This window comes from Anas platyrhynchos, chromosome 18, assembly GCF_047663525.1.
Source record: "Anas platyrhynchos isolate ZD024472 breed Pekin duck chromosome 18, IASCAAS_PekinDuck_T2T, whole genome shotgun sequence".
Classification (NCBI taxonomy): Eukaryota; Metazoa; Chordata; class Aves; order Anseriformes; family Anatidae; genus Anas; species Anas platyrhynchos.
Window position 1 is genome coordinate 11,103,570 of NC_092604.1, and position 12,444 is coordinate 11,116,013.

Here is a 12,444-nt window from a genome sequence, read left to right on the forward strand (position 1 = left end):
AGATTCTGTATCTTGTACATACATACATCAAATCACCCCTTGTGTTTTGGCACAGGCAGATAATTATTTCTAACAGACACTACCAATCTTGATAAAGTGAGTCTCCAACATAATTACAGATAGGCAAGATGTACTCATAACATCTCCATTCCATATATATTAAAAAAAAAAAACACAACGCATTTTCAAGTATACTAATGAAAGGTGTAGTACTTTTCTGTTAAAGGATACTGGAAGATTTCCAGCATACGAGAACAATCACCAGAAACGTTAATGTAATGAGTTCCAGTGTCACTTCACAAAATGTATACACCAAATACAAATTTAATTTATTACCAGTCAATTTTAAAGTCAAAGTTCAAGGGTTTTAAAAGACCAAGTACATGTGTTACAATCTTTTCTCAGAAAGTTTAAGGGCTATGTAAAAAAAAAAAAAAAAAATCAAATTCAGATTGTCATATGGCCCCCTCAAAAATCCACATTCTACAGCTTCAAAGTGTGAAATGTTTAGGATTATCGAAGAACAATCTGGTAAAAATAATAATTTTAACTTGTAACAGTATTTTGAAAAAAAAATCACGTACTGCTTTCTAGAACTCTGCAGCAGATTTTCTCATCTTGAAGACTATCAAAATAGTTCAAAAACAGCGCAATACCTATCAAACAAATCTCCCACGACCCTGATCCCCCGTACTATGTACTCTCCAATGGCCGCAGAAAAACACGCTGCATCAGATTAAAGAGAAAAAAATAATCACACTTTAATATTAAATTTAAACAGATTTCTAGAATGAACTATTCTCAGAATAATTCACCATTGGTATAAAAGCATTACAGTACTTCATACATAAAAATGGCATAACAGTGAAAAGTAAGAAATATATTTCTATAAAATGGTCATTATAAAATATAAGTCAATGCACCATAGGTAACTCAAGCATACCATTTCCCCCTCAATGATGACAGAACATCAGCCAAAGTGTTTAGATGAATGCACTGTTTCACTGTTATTATTTTTTTTTAATAAAATTGCTTATTAGCTTTCAATCACTTAATGGATAGTGGACACAATTTCTGTAGTTTCAGGAACTCTGCTTTTTCCCCATAAAAATCCACACAAAGTTTTAAAAAGTGAGTCTACCTCTCTTAGATCAAGAACAATGCCTCTTGGAGCAAAGTTACATTCAACAGAGAGAAACGTTCACGATGCTAGGCCAAGTACCTTTTACCAGTCCCTCAGTAGTTTTAAGATGTTGTTGCCACAAACAGGATGCAAGTTACGTCAACATAACGGAAAGTGAATTACAAAAGCTTGACACAATAAATAATAAAGTTTCACCAGTAAGTTTCTGAGACTGATTAACTATGTTAAGACTTCGTAAAGCTTTGAGGTATTTTCACTTCCATGAACAGAATAGCACTGAGCAAATTTTCAGTCCAAGTGTTTATAGTGAAATCCAGAAGTTACCAGAATACTGTATGTAAACTACCTTCCACATGTTTGAGCATACCAAGGAAAATTCTCAGTTTTACATAATTTAGTATATAAAAACCTATACAAATCCAAAATAAAGAACAGCTTTATCCATTTCCAACAAATTAAGATTTTGTTCTATTCAACATAAAATGTAATGAATTACACTTTAACACATGTGTTGAACATAATCTCCTCATCCACCCAAATATAAAATGAATTTGTTTTGCCTCTATATGTAAACAGGAAGCCAGGTCTGAAAGCACTGACATCCAGGGAGGAAGAAGTACATGCTGATTTATGACCTCCAAAAGGAAGGCTGCAGAAAGCCCTTTGGTAATGGAATTTCCTTCTTCTGTAGACATTCCTAGTAAGAGAAGACAACAAAAAAATCAAAAAAAAAAAAAGGGGGGGGGAGAAAGAAATGGGTTATCTTGGTTTGCAATCTCTTCTCAGGAATTTTGACGGCTCTTATTGCACACATCCAAAGCATTGCTAACAAAGTATCAAAATTTGTTTTGAAATTAAAGTACAAACTATGATATTAAAATATGATAGCTCTAGTTTAAGACGACATTCACAACACAAAACAGAAGTATTCAACAGTTCTGCAAGTTTTCTCTAAAAAATACATACACAAAATACAATGCTAACAGACGCTACAAAGAGCAGCTCAAAATGTCTGCTTCCTCACAATCTAATCAGGACAACATAAAAAGTAAGCAAACCACTGATGAAAATGAGCTGTTACAGAAATGACTCAGCAGAATCGTTCTCAGCCTGTGTCTCCTCTCACTGCAACTATTCTCAGTGAACATCAATTATAACCAAAATAATTTTCCACTGAGAACAACAGATGTGAGGTAAGAAAGAAGCAAGATGTTTGACATCGTAACTATCATTAAGAGAATTCAGTAAGTGAAAGACAGGTTACATCATAGTTACAGGTCCAGACTATCTAGTGTGCTGCAAGCAGTGCCAACATCATTATTGGAATGATGCATATATCGAACGGAGTGGAGGAAAAAGTCACTCTAAAACTGAAAAAAATTGCTTTACCTCCAAGAATTGCTTGAAACGCATTAAAGAGCCCATCTGTCCAGAGCTAGTAATTGCTTCAATCCTGCAGAAAGAACAGCATGTCTCAAAATCTATTTAGAAAGTTGAGTTTTATTTGCAAGTGGATAGGGAGGTGAATGTCAGAAATAGGAAAAGAGGGAAGAGTCTTTTAAGAGCAAACACCAAACACCCAAAATGTAAAAACAAGGATTATTTCACATTCCTAAAAACAAGCATCATACCTTGGGAAGTAGTCTTCTCGGATCAGCAACATCATTTTCCAGAACTGAATCTGATACTGTTTCATGAGAGCGTTACCACATACCTACGGTATAGAATCGGGTCTCAGAATAGCATAACACTTTCAGTGAACCTGTCCAATATCAATCACTTAATATTTAATTCAGACATTAAGATAAATACCTATACCTACAATAAAACAAACAAAGGTTCTAATTTGCCCTACTGCCAGCACAATCACCTTTTCTTGTCATTGACTGGGTGGTCATCACTAATACCCATTTGATGTTGTAATTCCTCTCACTCCAATCTCCCTTCAAAATTAACAGCCTTCCCTAATAGCATTTGCTAAGGAGTACTGTGGTCATTTACCAATCTTGATTAGTGCAATATGTACTTATCAATTTTATTCATATAGCCAGCTTACAGAATGCCTCTGGTGTATTTCGCTTTGTAATTTACTCTCTCTTTGCATACAATCTTTAGAAGGCATTTAATAAGCACAAAAGCTGCTTCTGTTTGATAATGCATCTCCCTTGACTCCAGCCTTCAGCTTTGGCTCTTATTTAGGAGAGCTACATATCCTGGGGTATGGATTAATATACATGTATATCAGACTCTGTCCTTTCCAACCTGAAAAACCCATCCTGTCTTATAAAGTAATTCATCTGGAAAGGACACAGGACCTTACATTCTGCATTGCATTGTATGAATTGGTGCCAAGTGATTAGCAAACCTTCTTACAGGAGCATGCAACTATTTTTTTTAAGGTTCCCGTTGTTTGTTTTTTTTTTAAAGGAAAATATAACAGTAGTTGCACGTGGTCTGGGTAAACCATTTTTTTAAATAATTCAAACTCCAAGGCTGTATTAGCAAGAATCTGGAATTATTCATCTTCCCTTCTGACGGAAAATGGACAAGTTAAAAAAAAAACAACTCTTCTTAAAAATCATAACAAACATCACCTCAGTCAATAATCCCTTCAGACACTACAGTATCTCCAGTTTAGATCCCTTTAGCCACCAATTCACCAATTTACTGTCTTGTCTCATAAACTATAATGACTTTTTTATTTAAAAAAGAAGGAAAATTTAAAAAAGGAAATAGAATGTTTGGTTATGTCATTTCCCAGTGTTTTGCTGCTGCTAAGTAGACTCATACATCACTGACCTCCAGAAAACCAAAAAGAAGTGTAGCTGTCACATCTGCCAGAGGTTCCATGTTCAACATCTGAGCAAGCCAGCGCCATCCATAACTCAGCCCATGAGGATGTGTCTATAAAGCAATACAAGAAAGCTAACCACCACTTGTTTTACAATATGCAAAATGCTTTTATCAAAACAGACAGCTTTCAGACTTCTTTTCACTTTTATAAAGTTGTTTTATGATAGCCTTACATCCAACATGACTGTTATGAAAATACCTAGTAAGTAAGTAAAGGTCGATGATACAAAGTACTTTGCATTGCCTTGTTTGGTATAATTATGACCATGTCTCTTCAAATTTATTATAAGTTGGTTTAGGTTCAGCTGCAAATCAAGTTTATAATACATTTAATAGACTCTTGGGATACTAACGGTTATAATTATAACATCATATACATATACCCCTTGTCTGTTTCCATAAGGCCACCGAAGCTGAATGATAGCAGCATAAAGACGAATCAGTCCTGACATCCGTTTAAGGAAATGATCTTGCTCTTCTATCTTAGAATCCTTAAATTGATATCCGAGCATCCTAAGTATGAGAAGATGTTCCAGTATTAGGACAGCAAAACACATTCACATCCATTACCCCTAAAAACATTTCCAGAGGTTCTGAAAAATATTCTCCAGGGGTGCAGAATCAGGGGAACTGCACACTTGTGAGTAAACCTCCAGACCCTATGCAAGCACGTCGCAGTGCCTAAGTAATTAGAGATGGGGAAAAGCAGAGTTCACTCACAAGAATAGCCTTAGCCCTTGTTGAGTGCATGCTGACGAAGTCCAGTAATAAATTTACCTCTGATACTCTTCCATAGAGGTTCCTTCTTTGAAGGCAGGGTAGAATGGCACAGAATACGGGCACTTTTTGTGTAGATGAGCTAAAAAGAGATCTCCGACTCGAGGGTGTATTTCCCAGATTCCGGATGCCACCACAGCAATTGGGAAAGCTGCCTCACGGTGAGAAGCTACTTCTTCTTCTCCTTGACTCTGGGAGGGGGAAAGAAAAGTCTGTTCTCACCCCTCCAAGACATTTTTCAGACAACAAATTGAAAAGATTTTTTTTTTGTCCCATCTCCTTTGTTGTAATTAGCCCCTACTAATGTTTCTATGACTATTGTAGCCACCCGCAAAAAAGCTGATAAGGCCCTGTGTCATCAGCTCCCACAGAAGATGACAAACTTGGCCCAGGACTCAAAAAAGGAGTTAGCATCTTCAGGCACAAAGTGCAAGGCTGCACAGACATTTTTACTCCAAACAACCATATTCTAATGTTTACAAATTCAGTCACAGTTTTAGTCCATGGGAATTTTTTTTGCATGTTTTTTGTCTCTGTACTGACAAATTAAAGTCTGAAACAACCCAAATTTACCAAATAAAGAACAGAAAAAAGAATATTGCCAACTTCAAAAAGCAATTCAAACAATGATACAACATTTTTGGGAGGTGCTAACTGCACAGCAGGGACAGAAGCTTGACTCTTGTGAGCTTTCTTCTTTTTCCTCCAATTCTGCCAAGATGTAGGTTTTAGAGCAGGTGTACAGTTCTGTCATAGATCATAAATAACTATCAACCTTTTCTCCACTATTATTCTATAAAACTAGTTAAGATTTTGCAGCATGTAAGCCTGGAATTTCAAATAATAATTTCTCTTAGAAAAGATAAAACAGTGGAAGGAGAGACAAAAAAGAGAAAAAAAAAGTTCCTTCATTGTTGCTTTTTTAATCCTTAAAGCACTTTCTCTAAACAATATGAACGTTAACATATGCCTAGTAATTTTGTTTGTTGAATAGGGAGGACAATGACCAAAAGAGCTTCCTAAAGCACCAGCTACCTTTGCCACCCCAAAAAAGAGAAGAGTTTCTCACCACAAATTTCTCTGCAAGTTTGTAATAAACAAAATCCAGACCCTGTGGATGCTGAGTCACTGATACACTTCGCCCTCCACTCTGAACAGACTTTCCAGAGAGCAGGTTATTGATCTTGTCAAATATCTCTCTCAGCTGAGAGCCTGTAAATATATCAGGAATGTATGGAGACAGAAGGTTAGGAAAAAGACAAGCCTTAAAAAGATCGCATCAACTGCACAAAAACTGGACCCACACCCTAAAGGGCAAGGCACCTCCAACTGCTCATTTGCTACATCTGATTAAAGAAACTGAATTACGATGAAGCAAGAGGCTTCTCAGGGAGGCAACAGACTCTAAAAACAAAAGCAAACACTGTGCTACAAAGACTTGGCCTCTTCCTACGCCAGCTCTTTTCTGTAAGGGTAATTATAGAAACCTTGGATACACTGTGTTCTTCTAAAATCTACTAAAACCTAAAGGCATTACGGTTGGATTGAGCTCTTCGTGTTTTCCTGACCTGCTATGGTAGAGATCTGGCTAACAGGGATCGTAGCTGCTTTCTGCAAGTCCGTTTTTATCTTCTTAACCTGCAAAACAACAACAAAACATTTTAAAAAAACTTTAAAGGCAATAGAATTGATCAAGACTGAAAGGCAGAGTTTCACTTATGCAGTATATACATTATGGTCCAAATTCTGAAAGGAGGAATTCAGCCCTAAATCCTAACGCATCTTTAGCTGAATTAAATCCACTGAAAATACTACAGAATCTAATCTCACAGAACTGAGGTCAGAATATTTATTTCCAGAATACCTAGCGTTTAATTTAACCGTTATATGTACCTAGAGGACCAGAAACATGAGTAAAAAACACTTCCTGAGACAGTAAGATGCCAGATTCCTACAGCCACAATCTTTAAGACCTGAAGATACCCACAGAAGGCCAGCAGCAGACAAGTAGGTTAGTTTTGCCTCAGGACACATCTAATGGATTTTCAAATGCACATAACGTACTGGGAGGAAAAGACAGAATGGGCAGCATATAACAGGTTTTGTTTCATTTGCATTTTGAATTGATGTTCAAGACTTAAATGAGTAAAGATTATTCTGCTGTAGAGTATATGATAAATGAATATAACTGAGAAACATTAGAAGAAAATAAACTAACGTAAATGTTCAGAACCCACTGTTCAACAGTTTTCTGTTTCAAGGTTTGAGTCATACCAAGATGTAAAGTAAGTGACAAAAGCAAGAGAGAGTGAGAAGTAATTCGTTAGAAGCAGCACACAGCATTGTCTTTTAATGCTCTATAGCAGTCCGATCCAAATTGTTAAAACTGCAGAAAATAAGTAACCTGCAGAATTTAAAAAGTAGGCTGCAATTCTGCTCTACAGCTCCTGTTTTTTTTTGACAGATTAATATATTTTTTTCATTACTACTATGACAGCAAGGATGAGCAGACTTAACAGAAGCTGCTGTTAGAAATGTTTTTTATGAAAGCTCTCCTTCTTCCACTAGAGATCAAGATAATCCCTCTTCAACAGTGTTAATCATTTGTTTGTACCTCATTGTCTTTGCAGTTGCTTATCTCACTGAAAGAAGTGACACACTGGTTTGCAGCATCTTGAAGCTCCTGGTACCAGCGCATAATACTTTCGTCTGTCTTAACTTGAAGTCCTAATAAAAAGAAAAATAAAATATTAAAAATCAGGAGATTAACAAAGACCCAAAAATCTAGAACACCTGATTTAAGTCAGCTTATGCATCAGATAGTTTGCTGCTGGCAGTCCTGTATCCATGCCGTTAGTTGTGCTAATAAAGCTATGAGAAGGTACATCATTGCCACAATAAGATACCAAAATAGGATTTGGCAAAACAGTAAGAAATTGTATAAGGAGGAAATGGCAGGGAGAGAGTAACAACCAACCTTCCTTCGTCTGCTTTCCCCCTGGCAGCTGTGCAGGGGCAGTGCTTTGAGCTTTCATCTGCGATTTTTTCAGTAACTCTTGCTGCTTCTGTCTCTTTTCCTCTTCATCTCTCCTCTTTTTTTCTTCCACAGCTGCAGCGATTTCTTGCTGCATGCTGGATATCAGCCCCCGCATTTCCTGCAGTGCTCGTTCAGTATTGGCCACATCCACTTGAGTAGGGAAACCTCTCTATCAAGAAATAAAGAAGGCAATAAAACATTTGAAACGTTTGAAGCACTAATTTTCATAAAATCCAGGAGCCAACTATGTATTTTATTCTCTTTTAGTGAAAATCTTTTTCTCCTTTATTTGTACATAAACTTTGTCTCAGTCCATGAATAGATCTCACAAGATCTTAGGAAAACAAAAATTAATAACACACTTTGCGGAATGGAACCCCAGTGCAAAGACTAGATGGCTTCCTTTGCAGGAAGATACCCGTGACAAATTGGAACAGATGATGAGCATTATTACAGCGTTTAATTTTTCAAGGTTTGTATCTCACCTTCACATAGAGAAAGTGTTTTTCATGGAAACACAGTTCCTGTAAAAACGCTTACTAAGATAGGAGCACCCTACCACATTCAGTATTTCTCTCTAATAATTTATGAACCACTCCACTTCCATGGTTTCCTCAAGAAGGAACTTAATAGCATCAAGAGCTGCACTACTTTAATAACCAGTCGCTCTTGCAGAAATCCTCATGCATTTTTATAAGCCATTTTCACACAGCTAAAGTGTCAAAGAAGAGAACGTGCCTTTTGAATTAGCTGCTTTATAGGCCAAACATCTAAAAACATTTCTGTGACATGTTAGTTAACTGTCTCAAAATAAGCTGCGTTTGAAGACAATTACAGGGAGCTTCAAAAGGAAGGAGAAGCACAGTTAAAAACAACCCTAGAGCCACTACCTCACTAGTGGTGCGGATGAGTCCTGACACCAGCCCACAGATCTGGTTGCCTCGACTACTGTATGCAGAAAGATCAATTTTTGGCAAGTCTTTGTGTCTGTAATTGGGATCAATCTGCTGGTTAAGCTGTAGCACTTCCTCCTGGATAGAATAAAGGCGACGCAATCTTTCCTGGCCTTCTTCCTTACGCAAACGCTCCAGCTCCTCCTGACGCTGCCTCTGCTGCTCTGCCTCACGCAGTTTTAGATTTAATACCTAGGGAGAGAAAGAAAACAGACACAGAGTTAAGCAACTCTAGCTTTACAGGTCCTTCCTAGCTTAATGAAAGGAACTGCAGATGGGGAAAACAAACAATTTTTTTCACCAGCTGTAGTCTGAACGTGGTTCTGAACACAGAAGTACCACAGAAGCTGCGATAGCATGATTGATAAATTTTGCTGCCTACAGCATCCATGGAGCCTCAGGGCTGGAGAATAAGAGGTTCACAAGGAATCTCAGGACTGTTTGATTGCCACAGAGTTAGGAAAAAAAATAAAAAGATTCAGATTCAATCTTAAGACATAAAATAAATATATTCAAGTTTTCTCAAATAAATTAACAGACGATGTTGTAAGGATAGGCCTAAGAACATCACAATATGCTACTTTTATACACAAGACCCCATCTCTATGGAAGTAGTAAAGGCAAACTAATCTTTAAAGACTAACACCTTAATCATCAAGACAACATCTTGACCAATCATACAGCAGGAGCCAAGCCCTAGTTCAAGCATGATCAGCAAACTTTGAATGGAAGTTAATTTAGTTAAAGACTCCACTGTTCTTCTCCTGTAAGGCATGTGCCTGTACTGCATTTCCTCAACAACACAGCAGGTGCCTGGAACAGCACCAGAAAATATGTTCTCACCCCGGAAATACTACATATAGATAAATAAATCAACTGGTCTTTCTAGTTCCTACCAAGTAGCCATGCTCTTTTATGAAAGAAAACTGTTACAAGTCTCAGACCTTTGCTCTGTGTCGGTGTTCTTCCTTCAACTTCTCTTGCTGTCCCTGAGTTTCCTTTAAGCTAAAATACACAAAAAGGGGGGGGGGAGAGTCTATTAAAGACACAATCAATAAAATACAAACACAAACACTCAACAAGTTACTTCTAAACATTTTTAAGAATTAACCATCACTTTGGTTAGATGCTATAGTATTTTAAGGATACTGGTGCTATTCTCACCTCTTCTCCATCACTTCTTGCAAATCTTGGAATTCCTGATGCTGCTTTAGCTCCTTCAGTTCATCAAAACGCTTCAGTTGCTCACTTGCAAGGTCATACACTGCCCTCACCATCTGCTCTTGCTGCTCCTGCCGCTGCCTGAGCCCCTCCTGCAGATTGCAAAGGTGCCAGAAGCAGCACACTGTGAGAACCACCAGAACGCACCAGAAGAAAATACAAATGAAATTACCTAGAGACAGCTAATGTGGTCCACTTGAGGTTATGCTAAACCTTAGAGAGTAAACAACTGCTCAGTTCTTTTAACTCGAGCATTGTTACCTCTGGTTATATAGCTCTTCCGTGATTCACATACACCTCAGCTCCTCACTCCCCTTTTTTATTTTTATTTATTTATTTATTTATTTTTACCTTTCCTTTCAACCTGTACATCTCTTCATACATCCGAATGCAGCCTTCAACTTCCGTAACTTTAGATGGAAGTAGTGTTGGAAGGACTTCTTGATCCATTTCCAGCAGACTAAGACCATTATTTCCCTGCGTGGTTAGCATATGAGTAGAATCAGTGACTGAATATAGTATCAGAAATTCATGGAGGAATACAGGTAAATCAAGTCTCTTAAAGTACACGTTACATAAACAGACAAAGGAGTCAACCAACACACAAGTTTTAGAGTAGTTAAACAACCCAGAAGTGTAATCTCACAATTTTGAGTATCTTCCAGCACCCACACGAGGTTGTGATAGTCGCTCTTCCCAATCAGTAAAATTGGCAGCAGATACCAATAGTCTCTACGACATTCACAAGAGCTCACTATCATCACCTGAAAAGGCTAGACAGACACCCCAGGTTCTCTCTACATTCACTGAAGATGTTACACTGCAGGAAACCAAGATAGTTTATGCTTTGAAACATTCTTCAGGAAGAGCCGTTACACCTCTCAGTCATTCAACGGCTCCAGAGAAGAGACAGAAGAGCCAAAGAGAGCACTCACAGACTCTTACAACAGGCCTGATCCTACTCTGTGACCATATCCTTCCTCATGGATGAATCCCATACTACTAATCCACATAACTATAATAACGCCAATGAGATTTTCCTTAGTTATGGTGAAAAAGAGCTTGCTTTTGGCCTGCTGTGAAAGTTATTTCAGGAAGATCTGAGTACCAATTTTAGCATCCCCTGGCTATGCTAAAAAAATTAAAATAGCTGGAACTAAGCATGTTTTTCCTCACAAACAAATTAACAGAGCACAAACCAACCTCTGTCAGGCAATTCATGGCAGCAAGTTAACATACTTTTTCCACACAGCTGCTCACATTTGGGCTATAATTAGAGAGCTACCTTTGTTTCGCTCAGCACTGTAGATGAAAGCGGTGAAGAGCCCTGGTGGCTGGCAGATGTGACCTTCTCAAGAGGTAGCTGGTTTGTACGGGGAGTGGATTTGTTAGGTGTTGAAGTTTTGGATGGTGTAATTTCCTGGTTTGACCGTTCAACTATTCTGTCCAGGACCCAGCCAGAATAAGAGGACAACATGAGAGGCGACATGCATCCTTCCAAGACATCCTTGGGAGAGAACACTTGTTGTGAGCTCAGAGCACAGCAAGAAAGCGTGAACAAACACTGCTGAGAACACCCGCACGGGTCAGCAGGTGCCTCATAACAGCGGTTCAGCACCCCACTTCCCATTTCTTCTGTCAGCTTTCACAGAATCCCTAAGCTTGGCCCTCCAAAATCACCTGGTCCAACCACCCCCCTACCACCACTGTCACCCATTAACCCATATCCCCCAGCACCACGTCCAACCTCTCCTTGAACACCCCCAGGGACGGTGACTCCACCACCTCCCTGGGCAACCCGTCCCAATGCCTGACTGCTCTTTCTGATGAGAAATGTCTCCTCATTTCCGACCTGAACCTCCCCTGAAGCAACTTGAGGCCATTCCCTCTGGTCCTACCACTGGTTACCTGTGAGAAGAGGCTGCCCCCAGCTCCCCACAGCTTCCTTTCAGGGAGTTGTGGAGAGCAATGAGGTCTCCCCTGAGCCTCCTCCTCTCCAGCCCAAACACCCCCAGTTCCCTCAGCCGCCCCTCACAGGACTTGCGTCCCGGACCCCTCACCTCGTCCCGCAGCCAGTGGCGGCAGTACTTCAGGCGGCCCTTGCTGGAGTTGCGCAGAGCCTCCAGCGTGTCCCAGCGGAGCTGCCGCTGCTGCATGGCCGCGCCGACAACAGCCCCGCCGAGCCTCGGCCCCGCTCCCGCTTCCGTTGCCGGGGCGCCACAGGCCGCGGGTTCGAGTCCCGCCCACGGCCACACCTCACAAAGGAAGGGGCCGGGCTCCGAGGGAGTGACGGATTTGCCCATTTTGCCCTCGTTTTGCGTGGGCTTGCGGCGGAGGGGGGGGATGTGGCGGCGGGGATGGGGCTGTAGACGAACCTGGAGTACCGCGGGAAGTCCGGCTTGCAGGCAGGGGGCATTAAAAGGTCCGGATTTTCCTCGCCTGCGCGGACAAAATGCCCA

General features: G+C 39.6%; 1 protein-coding gene across 1 annotated transcript; it reads right to left on the bottom strand.

Annotated features, from left to right (window-relative positions):
- Positions 1–736: 736 nt before the first annotated feature.
- Positions 737–12,303, bottom strand: GLE1 (GLE1 RNA export mediator). Its single transcript, XM_027471101.3, has 16 exons — positions 12,046–12,303; positions 11,271–11,492; positions 10,337–10,462; positions 9,929–10,077; positions 9,709–9,769; positions 8,702–8,956; positions 7,752–7,980; positions 7,389–7,501; positions 6,343–6,412; positions 5,844–5,986; positions 4,775–4,965; positions 4,381–4,510; positions 3,944–4,048; positions 2,776–2,858; positions 2,534–2,597; positions 737–1,841 (listed from the first exon to the last, which is right to left on the bottom strand). Exons 1-16 carry the CDS (start codon positions 12,286–12,288, stop codon positions 1,773–1,775), a joined length of 2,253 nt encoding a protein of 750 aa, XP_027326902.3. The 5' UTR covers positions 12,289–12,303; the 3' UTR covers positions 737–1,772.
- Between the last annotated feature and the right edge of the window lie 141 nt (positions 12,304–12,444).